The sequence below is a fragment of the Camelus dromedarius genome, chromosome 11, assembly GCF_036321535.1.
Source record: "Camelus dromedarius isolate mCamDro1 chromosome 11, mCamDro1.pat, whole genome shotgun sequence".
NCBI classification, from domain to species: Eukaryota; Metazoa; Chordata; class Mammalia; order Artiodactyla; family Camelidae; genus Camelus; species Camelus dromedarius.
Window position 1 is genome coordinate 574,872 of NC_087446.1, and position 22,859 is coordinate 597,730.

The 22,859-nt window shown below is 51.4% G+C and overlaps 1 protein-coding gene across 1 annotated transcript in view; it reads right to left on the reverse strand.

The window, feature by feature from the left end:
• The window catches only part of MOV10L1 (Mov10 like RNA helicase 1), a 39,566-nt gene that overhangs the window by 10,544 nt on the left and 6,163 nt on the right, over positions 1 to 22,859 (reverse strand). The window contains exons 3-15 of the mRNA XM_064491342.1: positions 21,807 to 21,969; positions 16,149 to 16,261; positions 15,492 to 15,679; positions 14,122 to 14,262; positions 13,621 to 13,865; positions 13,106 to 13,238; positions 11,929 to 12,123; positions 7,945 to 8,059; positions 6,038 to 6,215; positions 5,700 to 5,770; positions 4,654 to 4,745; positions 3,302 to 3,360; positions 2,775 to 2,872 (exon numbers count right to left, since the gene is read on the reverse strand). Coding sequence (XP_064347412.1) covers positions 2,775 to 2,872; positions 3,302 to 3,360; positions 4,654 to 4,745; positions 5,700 to 5,770; positions 6,038 to 6,215; positions 7,945 to 8,059; positions 11,929 to 12,123; positions 13,106 to 13,238; positions 13,621 to 13,865; positions 14,122 to 14,262; positions 15,492 to 15,679; positions 16,149 to 16,261; positions 21,807 to 21,969 — 1,791 coding nt within the window. The remainder of the gene's footprint in view (positions 1 to 2,774; positions 2,873 to 3,301; positions 3,361 to 4,653; positions 4,746 to 5,699; positions 5,771 to 6,037; positions 6,216 to 7,944; positions 8,060 to 11,928; positions 12,124 to 13,105; positions 13,239 to 13,620; positions 13,866 to 14,121; positions 14,263 to 15,491; positions 15,680 to 16,148; positions 16,262 to 21,806; positions 21,970 to 22,859) is intronic.

Here is a 22,859-nt window from a genome sequence, read left to right on the forward strand (position 1 = left end):
AACCACTCTGGACGAGTTTTAGCCGCTGTGCCATTTGGCGCACTTTCCCACACAACCTCCAAATGCCCCAGCAGCGCTGGTTAAGAAGACCACCCCTTCTCCTGCAGCTGCCAGGGGACCTCTGCCAACTTCCAGTCGTTCAAGTACGTGTTGGTCCGTTCCCAGGCAATTCTGTTCTGCACAGGCTTGTTTTGGTGACAGCACCACACGCCATTGATTACTTTGTTAGATGACTTAAAAGTTTGTACTTTTTTAAAGTTGTTTTCAAAATTCTAGGCCCTTTGCACTCATGAATTTTGTAATTAGCCTGTCAATTTCTTACCAACTGTCCTTGGTATGTTACAAATGCTATAATACATTGTTGTTACTTCAGTTTTAAAGAGTCAATTTTCTTTTAAAAAATTATTTAAAAGTTTTTACTGCAGTAAGAGCATAACACACGCTCTACCCTCTGGACACACCTCAGCTGGGGAACAGCACCGTGGCAGCAGGGATGCAGCAGCCCGCAGAGCTCCGGGCGTGCCCTCAGGACCCCGGGCTCGCACTGCTGGCGGCGGGGAGGCTGCTATAGGTCTTACTTCTAATTCTCTTTATAATGAGACGTTCTGTATTCAGGATTTGTTCTCCTCCACTGATTTCGGGAATCTCATTGTCACAGGCCTTGGTGCAGTTTTCTTTGCATTTCCTGTCTGCTGAGCTTCCTGGGTTCAAGGTTTATCATTTTCATCAAATTAGGACAACTTCTGCTCATTATTTGTTCTCATAGCCCCCCACTCCCCTCCTGGGACGCCAACCACATGTAGGGAGGCTGCCTGAAGCTATCCCACACATCACTGATGCTTTTTTTTTTTTTAAATACACTTTATTTTCTCAGCTTTTTAAAAGAAATTCCTTTTATTCTGTCTTGCAGTTTCTACTGCTATGTTTTCAAATTCACTAATCTCTTCTGTAGTGTCTAGTCTGCTGTTAATTCTGACACATTTTTCATCTCGGACCTCGAGTCTTCATCCCCAGAAGGTGAGCAGGTGACTTTGACGTCCTTCCTGTGCCGCGAAGAGGGCTCCCGTGTCCCTCTTCCTCTCGAGCACACAGAATACAGCCACGGTGACTTGAACGACCCCATCTGCTCATTCTGCCACTGCCAGTTTTCTGGGTTGGTTTCAGTTGCCTGCAATTTCTTATTATGGGCTGAGTTTTTCAGGTTGTTTCATTTTGGGATCAGATACCCGATGGAATGAATTTTATGCCCTGACGGGTGCTAGACACTGTCACGCTCCCACAAGGGCTGCGTGCTGTATGGGCTGTGGCTGCAGCACGTGGAGCAGGTGGGCGAGCGTCAGGGCCTTGCTCTCCCACTCCTCGATCGGCCTCCAGAGCCCCAGGCAGCACCCCCGAGGGGCACACCTGATGGCCAGGAACGAAGCCCCCAGCACCGAGGGAGCTCAAGGCCCCCTCTGCTCCCCAGGGGCTCCTTCCCTCACAAGTGTGACCAGACGAGGCCTCAGTTAAAGGCCCCAGGGCTCTCCCCCAGCTCTCTGCCCCCAAACCTCTTCCATCCTGCCCTTGGACTGCCCAGGGCTCGGCAGACGCCTGCCCGCTCTGTGCTCCTGGCCTGGGAGCTCTGCAGGCGGTCCGCTGGGCGGTCAGTGGCTCTCCGCACCGGCTTCTCTCCCAGGAACCACTGTCCTACAGGAGCTGATGCTCAGCGTCTGAACCTGCTATTTTACGTATCTCGTGTGGTTTTCAGTGATTTAGGTGGAAGGCTAAGTCCAGTCTATGTAACGTCATTTTGGTTGACGCACAGAATGACTGAGTCTATCTGCAACCTGGCTAATCCATGGAAAGAGGATGCTCTGCATTTAAAAGCATTGAGATGCACTGGCTCAGGAATGCAATCCCCTACACAGCAGCACTCCCTCACCTCAGGCAGCTGTCAGCACCCCACCCAGGAGACACAGGCAGCAGGCGGACCAGCGGTGGGTGGGGTGGGGGGAGTGCTCAGAGAGCTCTGTGGATGACACAGCACCCGTGTCCAGTGAAGACCCCTTTCCATTATCAGGACAAAAGGATCAGATACAAATCACATGGCAGATGATTCTAATGAAAACCTTTTGCTGTTTCCTTTACAGAATTTTCTGTGTGCACGCATTATAAAGCTCTCATTTTTTCATTTTTTGGGAGAGGGGCCATAAAATGGTCAAAGGGGGTCTAAATGTTAGATATAGTAAAAAATATGTATTTCTTATAAATTCAAAACATGCTCAAAAAAGCTAATTCCAACAGCACAGGATTATAGTTACTAGCTTGACCACAGCACGAGGGTTTTTCTTGTTAACGGAAACACAATGACAACGACGACTGTGTCTCGTCGTGTACACGCTGCAGGCACTGTGCTGTGTACATAGGCGACACGCTGCACTGTTTACGAAAGCTCCTGATCAGCAAGTTGCTGGGTGTGCGTGCCTTCCCACTTTTTCTGTAATCATAAAAATGTGCCTGTCTGAGCGTGCACAAAACCACATAATTTAAAAACAAAACTGTAAGCTCACACACAAAAGATCAGTATCTTGCTTTTCCCCACTCAGTACACTGCAGCCACTGAGACACGGCGTGCAGCTGCATGTGACCTTCATGTCGCATCTGCACTGCACACGTTTTAGTGAGTTTTGCTTTACCCGTGACCCTGGTTTCTCCTGGGACCACGCTCAATACACTCGTCTGCCGCCGGTCAGTGGAGAGCTAATCTGTGATCTGGTTAAACACCGGAGCAGTACCTTGGAGGCGGGTGGGCCGTCGGTCTGGGTGTCCTGTGCATGGTTCCAATCCCACATAACTTGGGGAGACTGCAAAATGATTTCTTCCGGAAACAACACTTGTAAACAAGGAAAGGTGAGAAGGCAGATGTTACTGTAGAGTCTAAGAATGACGCGCAGAGGCAGCGGCCTGCAGTGACCCGTGTCTACTGCTCCTCCCTCCTCGGCCCCTGTGCCATCTCAGCCACAGCACAAAGCCAGGACCATGTGCTCTGTGCAACAAAGCCATCATTTATTGACTGTGAACACAGACACGAGTCATAGCAAGAGGAGACGGGCGGAGCGCGACGACTTCACTGTCAGTCAAGTAAGCACGCTGTTTCTGCACAGCTGCAATAGTCAAAGGACACTGACACTCCCTGTAGGAACACATGCTGGGTGTCAGGGTTCCTCTAGCGTGTGCCTGAAGAGACTGAGTCACACGCACTCTCCTGACACCTCTGAACACAGCCGGGAGATGTCGCACCACCATCCCACAAAGGTAATACCTTTTACTCCCAAGTGGATGGCTTGTTCAAGTGCAAAGTGGCACCGTCTGCTGGTGGTCCTGCAGGAGAAAGGACACAAGTCACCCTCTGGAGTCTGGAGACTTGAAGCTTCATGAAACTCACCCAGAGACCAGCCTGGAGGCAGCACCAGGGGGACTGTAGGCCATGGGGCGTCAGCAGGACACCAGGAGTTTTACAGCAAAACTTTAAACACGTGTCAGGACAGCAGGGACACCTTCCTTTCTGGAAATATTTCTGTTTTAACGTATAAAGTGGACAAGTAGGGAAAACAGAAAATTCAAACTGTGAAGGGACAGGGAAACATTACCAGTGCTGTGTCAGCAGGGGAGTAACTCTGACGGGAGAGACCCACTCAGAATGCTTGGTGAAAGACTGCGGCCTGGGGGACCTCCAGGAGCTCGCTAGGGCACAGCTGACCCCGATCGGGCAGCAGAAGCACAGGAGGGGCTCGGACGTGAGGGCAGAGGTGAGCAGGGACAAGGAGATTATTCAGGCAAAGAAGCGGCTTGGTTACAGTGCAGTCACCTTCCTGTAGGGATGGCACTGCTCCACCAGGCAGATGACCTCCCAGTACCAACCAGGAGGCTCCTGCCTGGCTGGTCTAAGACTCTGTTTCTGGAGCAGCCGAGATTGCAGTTCAGCTGAGTCTCGGTTTGGTGACATGGGGCCCAGCATGAGCCAGCAAACAGGGAGACCCTCAACCTCAGAAGCAGTGAGACACATACGTCCAGCCCACCGTGAGCTGCGCCACACTCAGCAGGCCGGCACAAAGCCAGAAGTTCACCCTACGGAGTGGCCGGCCATTACCGATGCCCACACTGGGACAGGCTTCTGTCACCAGTGCAAAGCTGAAACATGGCCATTCCCCAAACCGCTGCCCACTCCTCGTGCACAGCCGAGAAAGTAAGGAGGGGCGGGGTGTGGGCGTGAAGGAGACGGGAGTCCACCGCAGCAGCCAGCAACTAACCAAGGAGAGGACGGTGCATAAGTTCCCCAACAGGAGAGGAGACACGGTGTGCATCACACACCCCGTAGGGAGTTTAGTGCAGGAACAGGGACAGGTACCAGGTGGTGGGGTCCCTGCGCTCCTGATGTGACAGAGGACGAGTGACCAGACGAAGGAGGGAGTGGACTGACGATGACAGCACGTGAGGAACCAAAGATCCGTGTACTCAAGGTCCCAGGAAGAATAACATGCAAACGTGTGTCTTTACGCCTGGAGGGAAAGCTGCGGTCCAGGTGGCGCAGCAGCCTGCACCGCCGCTCGCATGGCGAGGGCCGAAGCAGAGAGGACCTGCCTGCCCGGGAGGAGAAGCCTCTAAAAGCATTACCTGTTATACGTAAATTCCACGTCCATAGGCTCAAAGTTATATGCTTGTTCAAATTCTGGATTAAATTTAAGAGTTACATCTTCTTCATGAATCTGAAAAAAACAAAGTATTTACTTTACAGACTTTATACCCGGTTTCTTGGAAAAGTCTTCTACCCATACTCTGCAACGCACCAGTCAACGCTCATTCCACAGATCTGAGCTAAAGTCTGGTGTGTTCAGCGTGGGAGAAATAGAAAGGGTGGCGTCACCGTGCTGCTACACTGCGCTTGTCTCTCGAGGCAGTGGGACGCCTCTCCGCTCCCCTCGGGTAGGTGAACAGACCTCTCCTCTCCTGGTAACTATTTATGCCTCTGTCCTCCGTGGAGAACCACCCACACCCCCGGTACTGTCCAGCCGCCCCAGCGAGGGCGACGCTCAGCCAGACGCGGGGGCAACCGGCTCAGCTCCTGGCTGCCAGGAGGAGGTGGGTCTGTGAGCAGAGCTGCAGCAGACAGCAGACGGGGCCGCAGAGGCCAGGGCGCCTCCACCCTGTCCCAGGCTGGTTCTCGCACCCCCTCCTCCCTCTCCAGAGTCAGGGCTTGGGCAGCTCTGATTTCTCCGTAGGGAGTGCGCGGCGTGGTGGTTCCTCCGCCTAGACCGGCCTCCATCCCCGTGTGGCGCGCAGTGGAGAGCAGGCAGGACCAGCTGGAGGAGCACAGACCACACTCAGGTGTGGCGGCGGCAGGTTACACCAGCACAACCTTCCCCGATGCCTACGTGCAGGCTGCCTTCCGAGGCTCCCTCTCCTGGACTGTGTTCAGACGCCCACATCTGACTAAACAAACACTGACGTGCAAACATCATGACCTACTTGTGGTAACTTTAAAGGTGAGTGTGTTTTACGTGACTGAAAACAACAGGATTTCTTTACAAAGTTCTCTTTATGCGTCAGATTTATCGAAATGTTCACTTTACCCTGAATTTTCCAAAATGCCATCCGCCCCAAGGGCCGTGCCGCCCCCAGAGTGGGGCAGGAGGTCCTCGAGGCGAGCGAGCGGCTCTCACCTCCATCACGTAGCCAATGTACTCGATGATGTGTCCGTTGTACTCTTGAGTTTTTAAAATCAGTTTGTCACCTAGTTAAAAGACATCACTGCGTGTAAAACAACAGAACTGTGAAGTCACACAGTCTAAAGAAGTGGAGCGCAACACACGCGTTGCTGGGGCCGCTGCGCGGGGCCCATCAGTGCGGGGAATGCTGGCCGCGCCCCGGCCTTCAGGGAGACCATGCACGGCCTGGGGCCGGGCTGGGCAGGGCTGGTGCTGCCAGTTAAATGTGCTCCTTCCGACTGGCCCAGCGTCTGTGAGGCCGCCCAGCAACACGTGGCCCGTGAGCAGCGCACCTGCGTACAGGGAGGGCCTGCCCTCGGCCAGCCCGGGGACCTCCAGAACCAGGAGGTCCCCGTTCCTCCTCAGGGTGACCCCAGTCACGTTGTACTCTTTCAGCTCCGTCTCCGCGTGGATCTCCTCCAGCCACAGCAAAGCCGAAAACTTCTCCTTGTAGTTGGACATGTTCAAAAGCTGAAAAAGAACCCAGCGCGCTAGTGACAGCAGGGTGACACCTCTCTCTCTCACACACACTGGCACGTCAGGACGTCGGCGGCCCTGGAGCCGTCAGTCTGACAGACCGATGGAACGACGGCCTTCCACGCTGACCACCAGGTGGCGCGGGAAGCCAGCCTGAGATGGGGACCCATCTAAGTGAGCTCGCAGCCACCCAGCTGCCCCCGACAGAGCCCCCAAGCTGCACACAGAGAGAGCGCAGGGGGTGGGGCTGGGGACTGAGGGCCGGGAAGGGGGGCAGCAGAGCTTCCCAGCATCCCCTCTGAGCCACCAACTGAGCGCTGGTCCACGTGCAAACACAAGAAACTCTGTCGGCCAGCTGTGGGAGAGCATCCCGGGAAGGGGCGAGGGCAGGGCCCCTAGATGGGCACTCCCCCGGGCCGCTGTCCCAGGCACTGCACGGTGTTTAGCAGCACTCCTGGCCTCCCTGCTCCAGAGGCTGTTAGCACCCTCAGCCGTGACAACTGAAAACGTCTCCCGGGGGGAGTGCCACCTGCTGAGAACCACTGGATCACAGAGGACAGTCCTCAGACCCACAGGCCTGAGAGCAGCGCAGGCCCGCTGGCCCGAATGGAAAGGCCTAGGGTAAAGGGGCGTTCAGCATGCAGCAGCCCTAACCTAACAGCCACTCTGGCCTCACCTCACAAAGCCTTAAAGCCAGCTTTGAATGTATCTGACTGTTTCCAAGTAACTTAACTGCATCCAAAACAAAACTCAGAAACATTTTCAGGAAGAGAAAAACATGCAACACCCAACAGGGCGAAATGCAGGGCGTCCGGCATCTGAACAGAGATGACCAGGCGTGGAAATAAGCAGAAACCGCAACCCACAATGAGGGAGAAAGCAACCAGCAGAAACAGGACCGAAGAGGACCCTGTGATGGAAGCCGTACACGAGGACAGCATCTGTGGTACACGCAGCGCGAAGGCTGAGGAAAGACCACGCACGTCAAGCAGAGACAAAGAAGCCTCCCCGCGGTCCAGGCAGCGTCACTCCCTGGCATGGCAGACAGAGGGCCCCGCGCCTCCCAGGCAGGCATGCTCTGTGGGTTCAGGGCAAGACACCCCCCGCCCCAGCTTCCCTCCAGACCCTCTTCCTCTCCTCCTGATGCCCCATCTCTCCACACTCAAGGGGCCCCCATCCTCCACAAGTCTCCTCCCGCCACTTCCCAGCCTCTTCCCTCCCTCTCACCCTGACGCCACACAGGCCAGGGCCCTCGTTCTGCTCAGCCAAGCCTCAGCCCATGGACCCCAAAAGCCTGCGGAAAATGCCCCCCACCCTCAAGAAGGGGCAGCGAGCTCCTCACCGCCAAAGAGACAGACCCTTTCCCTTCCCGGACCCTGCGTGGATGTGCCCCCTCCAGCAGTCCCCTCCCCCTCCTGGCTCCAGCCTCCACCTGAAACAGCAGGCGGGCTCCCTCAGCTCGTCACAAGCAGGCCTGAGAAGAGAGGGGCAACAGTGTAGCTGGGCGGGGGGCGGGCAAGATGGTCCCCGTCGGCCTGCACAGCCGCAGGCCCCCTCTCAGCGGCTCAGAGTTGCTTGGCCACAGGTCTGGGAGACGGGCTGGGCTGGCGGCACAGGGTTTCTTTCCCTCGTCCTCTTCGCCCCGCCCCAGCCCCAGAGCCCGGGGGTGAGGAGGGCACCACCTCTGGAGGAGCACCAGTTTCCGCACCAGACACTCTCCTACCTCAGCCAGCAGTGGCTGGAAGGTCAGGATGTCGATTTTCTGTTCCACACACCTTTTCAGTCTGTCTGGAATAGGATACTGTGGGAGAAAACTTGGAAGCTGTCGTCTTGAGTTCCTTAAAAAGAAAATCACACATTAAAAACAACCTGTAATCACCAGGCATTTGATACCAGACGTTTTCACCTAAACATCCTTCCCTATTTTAGAAAGACTGACGTTCAGCCACCAGAACAGCTGCTACGTGAGCTGCGGGCCCCCGCCCGTGGGCTGCAGAGTGGGACTCAGCTCTGGGGCCTGCTCGCCCTGCCCGGCATCTCCGTGAGCAGGAGAGTAGAGCTGCTTTGCCTGCAACAGGACAACGGGGCTGAGCGCCCCAGGAACCGACCCCCAGGGACCAGTGAGCTTGAAAACACTGTTTCTAAACTTCCAATGAGCTCAACTCTTACTACTGTTTTTCCTTCCAGTTTGACTGAGATGTGACCGACACACAGCACGATGCAAGTTTAAGGCGCGCAGCATCGTGGTCTGACTTGCGCACGTCACGAGACGACAGCCACAGTAGGGCTGGTGAGCCGTCATCTCACCAGGTGCGTCACTGAAAAGTGAGGAAAAGTGCTCTCCCTGTGATGCGAGCTCCCAGGACTCTCTCTCTGGGCAGCTCTCCCACGTGACACCCAGCAGCACTACAGTTACACCCGACCTGCTGCTCATCATACCCCAGTACTCACCTGTCCTACAACTGGAACTTTGTGCCTTTTGACCCCCTTCATCCAATTCCCCCTCCCCCATCCCAGGTGACTGCAAATCTGATCCCTTTTTCTCGGAACCTGTGTGTGAAGTATAACTGACCTTCAACAGGATGTTAGTTCCTGTTAAACAACACAGGGACTGGCTACTTCTCTGCATTTCAAAACGATCAGCACAATGTCTTGTCACAATCTGTCCCCACACAGACATCACAGCTGCTGAGCGCACACAGCTATCCATCCACTGTGCAGTCAAGCTGCTGATCCCAAGTTCAAGCACACGTCAACAGCCCCGCACTTTTACTCTCCTCCCTCACGATGACTGTTTTGTAATAATTTCTTATTTTACATCCTCTTGTTTTGTGCATCCTTTAGCTGCTGGCTATGGACACAGACGACTACCACTTCCGTCTTCTAACCTCAGCACCGGCTCTGCACACGCTGGCTCTAGTGCTTTCACTGTGTGCTCGCCTCTACCGGTCAGCTTTTCCCGTTTGTAATTTTCGTGTTTCTAGTTATGGCCTTTTCCCCACTTAGAGATGCTCTTCTAATATTTCTTGTAAAGCTGGCTGGGTGGTAAGGAACTTTTACCTCCCGCTTGTCTGTAAAACTTCAGACCTCGCCATCAGTCCAAACGCACCCTCCCAGGTGGGTACCCTCGGCTGCAGGTTCCCCTTCATCACTCTGAATGAAGGCATCGTGCCGTCCCTTCCGAGCTGCAGGGTGTCTGCTGGAGAGTCAGCTGTACTGTAACCTCACGGGTGCTCCTTTGTATGTAGCTCGCTGCTTTTAATACTCTCTATCTTTACTTTTGCCATTTTAATCATAGTGTGCCTTGGTGTGGGCAGCTCTGGGTTGACTCCGTGTGGGACTTTGCGCCGCATGGACCCGTGTGACTGTCCCCTTCCCCAGGGGAGGGAAGTCACATGTGCTCTCTGGCCCTTTCCCTCCCTCTCTCCTCCTTCTGGGAACTTACAGTGCGAGTGTTGGTACACTGATGTGCCTGAGGGCCCTTACACTGTCTTCACTTCTTTTCAGTCCTTTATCCGTTCAGCACCAGTGATTTCCGCTACCCTGTCTTCCAGCTGCCTCATCCCTCTGCGCCGCTGACTCTACCGCTGATCCCTTCTAGCGCATTGTTCACTTCAGCTACTGTGTCTTCGTGTCTGTTTAGTTCTTCTTTACATTTTTTAACGCAGTTAAAAACTTCCCATTTCTCACTGTATCCACCCATTCTCCTGAGTTCTTTGGTCTTTATGGCCATTACTTTGAACTCTTTCTCAGGTAGACTGCCTACCTCCACTTCACTCAGTGAGTGCTTCTGGGGTTTTACCTTGTTCCTTCATTTGCAACATGTTTCTCTGTCACCTCCTTTTTGCCACTCTTTTGCTGGGTTGTATTTCTTTGTATCTGGTAGGTTCCTTACAGTTCCTGATCTAGGAGAAGTGGCCTTTTGTAGGCACCCTCTGGGCTGCAGTGTGCACCCCGCTCTGAGTACCAGAGCTCTATGCTGTGCGGGCTGCGTGGGTGGTCTCGTAGGCGTGGCTGGTCCCTGGTCTGGTTAGTTGCCAGGTCCTGTCTTGTGTGGAGGCTGCTGGCCATTGGCGGGTGGGGCCGGTCACAAAGTTGCTGGCTATGGGGCCCCAGGGCTGGTGCGGGCCTGCTGGGGGGTGGGCTGCAGGGCCCCGGGGGTTCCGGGACTAGTGCTGGTACACTGGTGGAGAGGCCTGGGTCCTGGGGAAGCTGTGGGCTCAGGTCTTGAGGCAGCCTGTCTGCTGATGGGGCTGAGCAGGTGCAGACACTGGCAGTTCCAAGGATGCCAAGCCAAGGAGGACAGGCACTCTGGGTCACTGTTCTGACAGCGGAAAACAAATGTCCTGTTTCACGGACGTTTCCGTATGGTAACGATACATTAACATTCAAAGGGAAGTAACTAACTAGAGAATTAAAACACCTGTGCTCTTGGCTTATTTCACTCCTCTAGTAAAGCCGAAGCAGAGCAAGAAGGCTGCTTAGTGCACCACTAAGTGACAGCCAGAGGTTCGTAAAAGCTCCCATAACTGGAGCCCAACCACCTGGACCCTGCTGCCCGCAGGCCGCAGCGGCCTCTTGCTCCCGTGTTCCAGGTTCCAGTCCTAGGACACGTCTGACCACTGCTCACATGACCAACGACTGATACTATCGACTGGTCACTACTGACCACCTGTGCCAGAAACCGCACATTTAATCTTCACAGCCACACGAGGGGGGGTGGCTACCACTTTACAAATGAGACTAAAGCTCAGAGGGACTGAGGAACTGGCCGAAGTCACACAGCTTCCCATCCGCAGTGCTGGGATTCAAACAACAGTTCAACCCCAAGGTTAACAGCCACACAATACTCTGCTGGGAGATTCTTCCTTCAGCCCACAAATCAGCACCAGTCATAGTACCTTATCTTCAGTTGCTTCTGGGTAAGGTGTGATCTGAAATCCAGGACTTTCCACTGTTGGAGAAGTGGCACACATCACCCGAGGGGGTTCTGGGCAGCGCTCAAAGCCATCAGTTACAGCCTGAGGGTAAGTGTCCACAAGACACAGGGTGCTATCACCAAACATCCCCTCAGCCCCAGAGATCAGAGTTTTTGGTAAGCTTAAAAAAACAAAATCTGCTGTTCAGATTTTGGGTTTCATAGCTGCAGACAAGAAAATATGGACATGCCACACATTCTCCAGACCACGCCCCAGTTAAAGGCCGGGTCATCCCCAAGCCCCCAGCCATATGTTACTAGCAGATTTTTTCCTTCTTAATTTCATTTTTCAAAGATGCTACATCTTCAAATGGACTTCAAGCAGCCAAGCTTGTTGAGTTAGCGCTCAACAAGATAACTCAGGTGCTGTGAACGGCTCGCAGTCACACCAGCCATGTCTCACTGACTGCTGCAGATCGACGCCTCCGGGTGCCCATGTGGGACACAGGACGTCTCGGGAGATGGGCTGGCTAGGCTGTGGGAACATGAGAGGTGGCAGGAGCTGAGGGCAAGCGTCAAATGGCATCCTGCTGTGGGAGATCACCCCGAGACTAGGGGGCGCTGCAGTCCTCTCCACAGTGCCTGTCCCCCACCCTCTCCTCCCAGCGTGACCCCAGAACAATGGTGGAACAGGGGACGCCCGTCTCCCTCCAACAGCAAAGCAGCCACACAGATCCCTCACACTGCTGGCCCGAGAGCCGGCTGGCCTGTCCCCTCCGCCCACGGTACCTTTTCTGCGTGGTCACAACAACTGTAGTTTTTGTAGAAGCTAATGCTTGGGAACTTTTTGACTTTTTCCATGAAAACGGTTCTCGGACCGCTATCAATGACTCCTCCTCACTCACGACGGTCACTTCAAGGAATCGCCCGATTATGAAATTTGAGAAGCAAAGCAGAAGGAGCTCCTTGCAGCGGCCGGAGTTCCTGGACAAACCAAACACGGCTGTCACCAATAAGACAGCGGGTCCCACACACTCCCCTTCACTCACATGAGGACAATCACACAGCTACCGAACCACCGTCCTCCTTCGCTTTTGATAATCTTCTCAGGGAAAAAGGGGACGTAAGCAATGTAGCATTTTCCCAAGATAAAAATCAAGCACCTAAAATGGTCTTCTCTGTAATTCTCAGACTTAAGAACAGGAAAAACATTTCCAGTATTCCCCAGTTTAAATCAGAATTGTGTCATGTGACCAAGAAGACACGACTTTCACTCTGCCTCCTGCCCAGTTTCTGCTGTTGCCAGGGTCCCAGCTCCACTGCACACCCGGCGCTTGGCCTCCTCACCGCCCCCTGCACCACCACTGTCACCACCACGGGTTACAGATGGCCTACAGGAGCTGCGTCACAAGCTGCTGGCGCAGGACTGCCCTGTGCTCACGGATCACCACCAGCCCGAGGCAAGGCGTGGATCTAACCAGACCCACTGTTTGACAAGTCGAGGATGAGCAGGTGCACGTGAGATGAGGGAGGGACTAAGGGCTGCAGCCCGAGTGCTCGCTGATGGGTGACCACCAGGCGGGGAGCCTGGACACGGGGAGGAGGCCGAAGAAAGGAAGGACCCGCAAGGGCTCGGGATCCCGTGTCTTGCCTGGCTGCCCAGGTGGAGGCGGAGGGAGGGGCGAGGAGGTCTCAGGCTGAGCCAAGGGAGTAGAAGGGCTGGGGGAGCCCTGCCTGCGCCGTCCTCCCGGCCAGTCCGGAGTCCAGGCAGGGCAGCAGGGCCTTGATGTGCACGCACACTCAAGCCACCATCTCCAGCAATGCTTTTTCTTACAGTTTCGGCCCATCAAAATAGTTATGAATACTTTTTGTAACATTCAACCTAGAACACCACACATGAAACCTAAAAAGACAAGTGTCCAGCTGTCCCCACAGTAAAGTCCCTCCACATCCTCCAGCCACGTACTTCGCTTCACATATGATCACAACCAGGGTTTGTCCGCCTGGAGGGATGAGCCTGCCGGGCTCAGGCTCTGTCACCTGTTTCCTTGATGCACACTTTTCCTTTTCTCCGCTTCCTCCTTTACAGACACAGTCATCTGGGAGATGAAATTTGAATTTAAAATTAGACCAAAGGTAAACATGTTTCCTTTCCCAGGGGTGGCAGGATGGTGGACATAAGCATCACACAGAGACCGCCACACACACAGACACAAAACCACAGACGGTGGACGGCCAACGAGTAAGGGGACAGTAGGCAGCCCCTCCCCAATCTGGAATCATTCCTGGGAAGCGCTTGTCTGAAGCACTTCCGGTGTTTCTCAAGCTGTTTTACCCCGGGTATCAGAGAAGGGTCCAGATCAAAGGGACTGCAGAGAAATTACTGCCACTCGCCTGCCCAGGGCCCCAGAGAGCAGCTGCACCGGCGCCCGACCTGCCAGGCTCCGGAGGCTGATGTCATGGGAACAGTGAAGCGTCTACCTGGAGAGACTGCTCTGCTGTTCCCCAGGCTGCTCTCCAATGTCTGACAGGTGTCGGTTTTTCTGCAGCTGTCTAATGAGTTAATAGTTTCATCTGAAAAGTTCTTCTCCTCCTCAGGAAGAGAAACAAGAGACACCATGGAGCACCTCTGAGTTTTATCCAGCATCTGAAATCTGAACTGTTTAGCTTTGTCCCAGCCAGCCAGTTTGCAACAGACTAAGTACTGAGGGACGTCTCCTTTATTCCTGGAAAAAGAGAATTAGTTGTGAACACAGATTTCTAAAGCTAAAACATTCAGTTACTATAAAACTCAGAATTCAATCTAATTAGTGAAAGGCAACGAGAAATACTTTTATGAGTGCAAGTTAAAAGGGTATTTCCGGGTGGAAAACCTAAATAGATACATGTAGGAAAAATAAAGTTGATCTTATAAAAATTCTTAAATTACAGTTTAAAACCCATGTAAACTAATGAGCAATTTTATTTGAGTGGCAAACTTACTCTATACAGATTACCATACTTTTACATCCTCCTTCTTTCATTGTTCCAAAATTTGTCATCCTTGTGACCTCGACGTCACCTTTGTTTTTTAAGAGGGCTCCACAGGCCTCCCCGGCGGCCTCCTCGGGGGCGGAGAAGTCCCTGGAGGGAGCGTAGCAGCGTCAGGCTGCGCGTCTGAGGCGCCGCCAGCCTCCCCCCTCAGGCCGGAGACAAGGAGCGAAGTCCCAGAGAGGTGACCATGGAGCGACAACACTCAGAACTCGGGAGCAGAAGCGGAGGGACACAGTGGTGACACCGGGGACCAGGGGGCCTGATGCTGGGCTCCACCAGCTGCAGGTTCTCCAGATGCCCCGGGGCCCCTCGTCCCACTGTCCTCTTCCCCGTCCCTCCCAGGCTGCTGGAGGTGGGGGGTGTTCATCAGGGACCCACTGCTAAGCTTTCATTTGGAAAGAGTTGTTGCTACAAAGTATTTGAAAACAATTAAATGAGAACTTTTCTCTTCAGAAAATGAGGTGATTCCACCCTCCGTGGAGAAGCCCCTCTACCTTCCTGATGGTGCCACCGAGAAGCTCACCCCACTGCCCCCTGGTGCTCCCCACCTCCCCACCCCGGGCTGCAGCCCCACTCAGAAACTAGCTGCTGTTCACACACACACAGCGACTCCTCGACCACACAAGTGACCCCTTCGCAGTCAGCTCCCTGCAAGTCCCTGCTGTCACACACACGGCCCTCCCACGCCCGCTCCCCCTGGCCTCCTCTGTCCACCACGTGCGCCGGCGCCTCTCCAGCCCGGTAGCCCCGGGCCTGGTGGCCCTTCTGCAGACACTTATCACAGCCAAGAAGGGACAGGCTCATTCACCCATTGCATCGTGGGGCACTTCCCGCCGCTCTGCTCCCAGCAGAACCGCACACACCCCCGTGGCTTGGGGACGCGGGCCAGGCACTCGGTAGGTGCGACCCAGAACTCACTCTAGTGAGGAGATCAGCTCAAAAACAGAACAATCTGAAAACCGTGTAACAAGCTCACTGGAGATAAGGGCCAAGGGGGAAAAGCAGGCAGAGAAGGGAGCGGGAGGCGGGGCAGGGCTGCCGCTTAGCCCCAGAGCGCGGGGGCGGGAGGGGGCACAGGAGCGGAGATGGCAAATTCAGCACCTACCGTGCGGTGTGTTCTAACAAATGCCAACGGGGGAAGGAGTAACAGAAGGCATAAACCCACCAAAGTACGAAGATCATTACCATGAGATTAAGGAACGAGGCAACTTTTAACTCGGCCTTCACTTAGCCATGAAGACCACACACAGCCCGCCATTACTCTGTCTTACGACATGCAGCCCCGGATCCGCCCAGCCCTGCCCAGCCAGTCTCCTCACCGCCTGTGCACAGGGGTCAGGCACAGCGCCCGCCACACGTAGCACGACTGGCTGCTCTCCACCACCACTGCACTGACCAAGTCGTGTCTCCGAGGCACATATCCTTCTGGAAGTTTTAGGGAGTCCAAGGTGAAAAAGATGCAGTCGTCGATCACCCCATTTCTTCCACAGAGGCTGGACACGCAGACCTGTCCGCAGGGTGCCCAGGAGCCAGTTACCACATGTGGATGGGGCCCGCCGGAACCGACGCCTGCTGAGCTGGCCCACAGCACTGGGTCCCAGGGGCAGGGGGCACCTCAGGCTGCGCACACCTCCCCTCTCCCGCAGACTCAATTCCCTCCTCTCCTGGCCCCTCTCTGGGCCCACAGCAGTGGTGACAGCAGGCTCAGAGCCAGCGTCTCCCCGCGCTCGCTCCCAACACCCAGGGCATCGTGACACCTGTGCTCAGAGCCTGCGTCTCCCCGCGCTCGCCCCCAACACCCAGGGCATCGTGACACCTGTGCAGACCTGTCCCCACAGCTTTACTGTGTGCCTCCCCGCAGGGAGGCAGCACTCCCAGTAAGAGGACAGGGTCTCCTCCAGCTGAGATGGAACCTCAGTTCTCCTGACTTCCTGGCACACCCAGGAGAGCCAGGGATGAGGAGGGTTGGCACCTACCCTGTCCACGCGCTTGTACCTCAGCGGCTTCACCGATACGGCCTCGCTGCTCCATGTGCCCGGCCGGATCCAGTACTCGGCCTCCACCCAGTCTCCCTTGCAGGGCTCAAAACCTCCAAGGCAGGGAAACCAGGCTGAGTTACTTGGTAATGTTGTAACCTCAAAATGTGCAATTCACTCCGAAGTTATACTGTGCTGACATACACGTGAACAGTTAAGGAAGGAGCTCTCTGTTCCCGCCTGTCAGAAACCAGCTTATCAACCTAATTCTCTTCTCCATTTACCCTGCTCGGAGAGAGCAGAGGCTATTACAGACCAACCTTTGCACAGCCTGACCCTCCAGCCCACAAGGTGAGGGCAGGGTCCTCAGAGAGGTCTGAGGTCAGGCCTGGATACACCTGGTTCCAGCAGAGTCTCAGGATCCCACCTGGGTTCAATCCTCCCCATGCTTTTCATTAAAACAAACAAACAAACAAACACAGCAACAAAGTATTATGAACAACTGCAACCTCCCCTCTTTCCTCTCCCCTCCTCCAGTCTAGGGGGAGAAGGGGTGCCCTGCTTCCATGTCAGCTCCTTCCAGCCATGGAGCGAGTCCCCCGCCCTGTCAGGGACATGCAGGGTTGCCTGGGCGGGAACACTAGGAACCTGCAGGCTGGGTGAGGTGATGTGGCTGAGCAGTCCTGACACCAACAGGGAGAGTGTGGCCTGAACAGGTGGGCTGTAGTACCTGCTGTAAAGCTATAACTAGTTATAACCTTTCTGTTACTTTACAATAAACATTTCTGGCAGCAATAAGCTCAAAAATCAAATGTGCATAATTAAATACTGAGTTTGCTTCTCAGGAGAGCTGGTGACGAGCACACAACAGCCCATAACACGCACGGCGTCCACTGCTATGCACAGGCCACACTGGCAACACCGCAGGGCAGAACCAGGAGACAGGCCTCTGGAAGCGCTGGACGCGAGGTCAGTCTGTGTGCTCGGAGGACGTGCCCAGAGCACAACTCAACAAGCCCTGAAGGTGCATTAACACGTTGTGTAAACCATGGCTTCATTTACCAGGTAACTGTCTGACACAATTTTGCTAATCTTTTATTCTAAACCCTCCCAGACACACATAAGAAGTGAAGCAATATTTAATGCAATCCCTATCAAATTACCCAGGACATAGTTCACAGAACTAGAACAAATCATAATAAAATTTACACGGAATCACAAAAGACCTAAAATTGCCAAAGCATTACTGAAGAAAAAGAAAGAGGCTGGAGGAATAACTCTCCAAGGCTTCAGACAATACTACAGAGCTACAGCCATCAAGACAGCATGATATTGGTACAAAAACAGACATATAGGCCAATGGAACAGAACAGAGAGCCAGGAAATGAACCCACAAACTTTTGGTCTACTAATCTTCGACAAAGGAGGCAAGAATATACAATGGAATAAAGACAGTCTCTTCAGCAAATGGTGTTGGGAAAACTGGACAGCAGCATGTAAAGCAATGAAGCTAGAACACTCCCTTACACCACACACAAAAATAAACTCAAAATGGATCAAAGACTTAAACATAAGACAAGATACAATAAACCTTCTAGAGGAAAATATAGGCAAAACATTATCTGACGTACATCTCAAAAATTTTCTCCTAGAAGAAACAAAAGCAAGAATAAACAAATGGGACCTAATGAAACTTATGAGCTTCTGCACAGCAAAGGAAACCATAAGTAAAACAAAACGACAACCTACGGAATGGGAGAAAATTTTTGCACATGAAACCAACAAAGGCTTGATCTCCAGAATATATAAGCAGCTCATATGACTTAATAAGAAAAAAACAAACAACCCAATCCAAAAATGGGCAGAAGACCTAAACAAGCAATTCTCCAAGGAAGAAATACAAATGATCAATAGGAACATGAAAAAATGCTCAATATCACTAATTATCAGAGAAATGCAAATCAAAACTATGATGACGGATCACCTCACACCAGTCAGAATGGCCATCATTCAAAAATCCACAAGTGACAAATGCTGGAGAGGCTGTGGAGAAAAGGGAACCCTCCTACACTGCTGGTGGGAATGCAGTTTGGTGCAGCCACTGTGGAAAACAGTATGGAGATTCCTCAAAAGACTAGGAATAGACTTACCATATGACCCAGGAATCCTGCTCCGGGGCATATATCCAGAAGGAACCCTACTGCAGGATGACACCTGCACCCGTGTTCATAGCAGTACTATTTACAATAGCCAAGACATGGAAACAGCCTAAATGTCCACCAACGGATGACTGGATAAAGAAGATGTGGTATATTTACACAATGGAATACTATTCAGCCATAAAATGACAACATAACGCCATTTGCAGCAACATGGATGTTCCTGGAGAATGTCATCCTAAGTGAAGTAAGCCAGAAAGAGAAAGAAAAATACCATATGAGATTGCTCATATGTGGAATCTAAAAAAAAAAAAAAGAACATAAATACAAAACAGAAACAGACTCATAGACATAGAATACAAACTTGTGGTTACCAAGGAGGGGGTGGGAAGGGACAGACTGGGAGTTCAAAATTTGTAGATACTGACAGGCATATGTAGAATAGATAAACAAGATTATATGGTATAGCACAGGGAAATATATACAAGATCTGGTGGTAGCTCACAGTGAAAAAATAACATGACAATGAATATATGCATGCTCATGTATAACTGAAAAATTGTGCTCTACACCGGAACTTGACACAACATTGTAAAATGACTATAACTCAAAAAAAATGTTTAAAAAAAAGAAATAAACTAATCAAAAATCACCTAAAAAAAAAAAAAAAAGAAGTGAAGCAATAGTTCTTCTAAAGTGAATCAGTTACTTTAGAGAGAAAAATAGTGAAGCAAATTCAAAAACCAGTTGGATTTTTCCCCTCCATCAGAATCATGGACTCAAAGATTCTGGAAGATTATTCTGTTGAAGGAGAAATATCTGAAGTTATTGTGAATGCTACAAATCAGTTAAAAATCCAACACTGAAGATAAAATCAGGTTTTCACATAATTTTACATGAACACAAGTTTTGCTGGAACAAAGCACCATAATAAAACAAGACCCCTGCGTATGGTGCCGGGAACCTGTGGGGCGGACACACTGGGAGCTGCAGAGCAGACCAGTCCTGTCTGCCTCTGCACGCTGTGCCTCCAGCAGGCCGCCACCGCAGCGGTCAAAACAGACTGGTGCACAAAGGTGACCCAACTACAAGACTGTGGCAAAACAAAGAAAACCACAGGACCTGGCAGCCTGGTTTTCTTGGCGGCCCCGCTGTCTGAATTTCACAAACATTTGAACCTTTGAAGAAGCACTCTGTAAATCAGCAATGGTGTGCCTTTACATGTTTTTAAGCAAGACCTCTAAATTTTGGTTACATTTTGTTCAAAATCAGTTGGAAATATTTAATCGTTGTATTCAGTAGATGTGGAAGCAAAAAATGTTCAGCTTTGAAGCCTTTTGTGAATTGCAGTTATTGAAAATACAGCAACAGTGACCCTGACTCCCCCACAAAAGCAACGGAGGCGGCGGAGCAAGGAGACCCTGCGCGTGGACGTGGCTCAAAGCTCAGCTCCTAGGATGGGACTCGACATCGGCCCATCTGTGTGAGGAGCCTTTCAGGGAGGCCCTCATGCCCTTACGTTTAGTTGGATAAACTGATACTCAGTGATGGAATGCATGAAATTGACAAGGCCTACAAATTTACAGCCTCCAAGTTTGGTGTAAGATTCCAAAAAAACAAATTTCTAGGAAAGAAAAATCACAGAGATGATTTATTTGATAGGTTTTAGTTTATGAAAATATTTAACACCTCTGTACTCACAGGCAAAAAAAAAAAAAGAGAAAACATTTGGGCTGAAAAAGTTACACATTTCAGTTATACAAATCTGGGAAAAAACACAGACTTGTGAATATCTACACTTGGCAAAATTTGCTCTGAGCTTACTAGTACTTCCTCGACTAAAAGCAGCAGGAGAAAAGTGGCAAATAGCATACAGGGGACTCCCATAAAGTTATCAGCTGATTCTTCAGCAGAAACGCTGCAGGCCAGAAGGGAGGGCACCACATATTTAAAGTGATGGAAAGGAATAGCAGCCAAGAACACTCTACCCAGCAAGGCTCTTGTTCAGATTCGACAAATCAAAAGCTTCACAGATATCTAAGCAAAAGCTAAAAGAATTCAGTTGCAGCAAACCAGCTGTACAAGAAACACTAAAGGAACTTCTCTAGGAAGAAGAGAAAAGGCCACACTAGAAACGAGAAAATTATGAAATGGAAAAGCTCATCAGTAAAGACAGGAAACCACCCACACACAAACTAGTATTTCCTCAATTAAAAATATTATACTGTAGTGTACAGGGAGTGCCAATCAAAGGCGCCTACAGTTACAACTTCATTAACCATAAAATGCAGCTTTCAAGGCCACTGTATGAAAAAATGAAAGTAAGATCATATTGAAAAATGTACGTTCTTCAGAACAATACCAGTGACGTGGGATTAGGGATGCTAAGAAATTAGATTGTTTTATGTACCAAGAATAACTGAATAATCAATATTAAACTCTTTTAAAATGCTTCAATGTACCCAGGTATCATTTTTCTTTTTTCTAGAAGGAATTTTAGTTTTGCAAATAGGTTTTGAACAATGCAACTCTAAGGGCTGGAGAGGACTGGGCCGCGCTGGGAGAGCCCTCCTCCTGTGCTGCGGGTGCCTGTCCTCAGGGTGGGCCTTCTGCACATTCCAGCTGTGTCCGGGAGTGACACCCTGCTACAGCCATGTGTCATTCTCATCCTGGGAACTCCCAGGATTAGTGGTCAAGGTCAGAGTCCTGGCTTTTACATCCAAGAAACGTAAGACAGCAAGCTGGCCGGTGGGCCGAGCTCACGGTGACAGCCCTCCTGTACCTGGGCTCCTGGCTGTCAGGGTGGCAGAGAAGCCTGCTCCAACCCCTTTCTGCACATGCAGCCCAGCAGGCTGTGCAGCTGGCACCCGTGCCAGCACCGCCCCCAGGCAGCCCTTCTAAGCCCTGCCGGAAGACAGAGCACGTCTAGGTCTGGTTCCCCGCAGTGGGCAGCACTGGGCTCACGCATCTCGGTCTCCCCCTGCCCCGCCCCCACCCACCACTGCAGACAGCAAGCACACAATACACAGTTGTTCAGTCAAACTCAGTAAGTGTTGCTGACAAAGTGTTCCTTTAGGTATAAAAACAAAATCTTCGATCAGCTAAAAATAAATGCAATTAAAAATGGACCTGTACTCTTGGAAACATACAAGATTATCCCCAACTCCTGTTTTAAAACATCTGAAGTACTTAAAAAATAATAAGACCTCTGTATAACACTATTGTTTTAGATTAGTAGTACTAATTATGAGAAAGGGACAATGACCCAGAACTTCGTGGCTGCACCCAACAAATGGACACACGACAAAGGGCGGCTCGTCCACCCCGCGCCAGGAGCCTTTGCTCCGCCCAAGGCTCCTCACAGATGAAGCGCACCCAGCTGTGACCCCAGGTGTGGCCCTTTTGAGGATGCGCACAGCCATCTCAAATCTAACCATGGACATTTTTAAAACCCACAAAACCTAATTTGAAATGTGAGGCGGAGACCCGCCCAGCGCACCTTCACAAACGCTCTCCCGGGAGAAGTATGTGGTCTGGCTGATGTAGCCAGCGCCATTCCTCAGTGAGGTCACGCATCCAATCAGCACCCGGGGGCTGGAGTCGGACAGCCCTGGGCTGTGGTTTTTGCTGTCATCTTCCCATTTATCCGAGACAGCTTCTACCTGCAAGGCAGACAAACTGCTACTTAAGACATAAGCAGAGGACTACAAGAAACACAAACTGGCGGGGAGGGTGTAGCTCAAGTGGTAGAGCGCATGCTTAGCCTGCACGAGGTCCTGAGTTCCATCCACAGTACCTCCCCTAAAAATAAACAGACCTAATTACCTGCCCCCTACCAAAACAAAATAATTAAACACAATTAAAAAAAAAGAAATGCAAACTACCAGCCGATGCCCTTTGTGAACACTGATGCAAAAACTCTCAACGAAATACTGGCAAACCAAACGCAGCTGTGTAGTCCAGGGGTTCCACATCACGAACAAGGAGGTTTACTCCATAACGCAAAGGCTCAACATGTGAAAATCAATCAATACGATGCACCACATTGATAGAATGAAGGAAAAATTTACATACAATCATTTTAGTTGATGCAGAAAAGGTATCTGACAAAACTCAACAGCCTTTCATGATAAAAACATTCAATCAACTAGGAAAAAAAAGGGAACTTCCTCAACAGGATAAAGGCCATGTATGAAAAACCCACAGCACACATCACACTCAGTGGTGAGACTGAAAGCTTTCCCCTTAGGATCAGGAACAAGGCAAGGATGCCTGCTCTCACCACTTCTGTTCAAAATAACACTGGAAGTCCTCGTCGGAGCAGTTAGGCAAGAAAAAGAAAATTTAAATGTATACAAATTGGAATATCCAAACTGGAAAGGAAGAAGTAAACTCATCTATTTTCAGATGGCATGATCTTATATATAGAAAATGCTAAAAGAATTCACACACACACACACACAAAACCTGTTAGAACTAATAAATGAATTCAGCAAAGTTCCAGGATACAAAATCAACACACAAAAATCAACTGTATTTTTGTACACTTTCA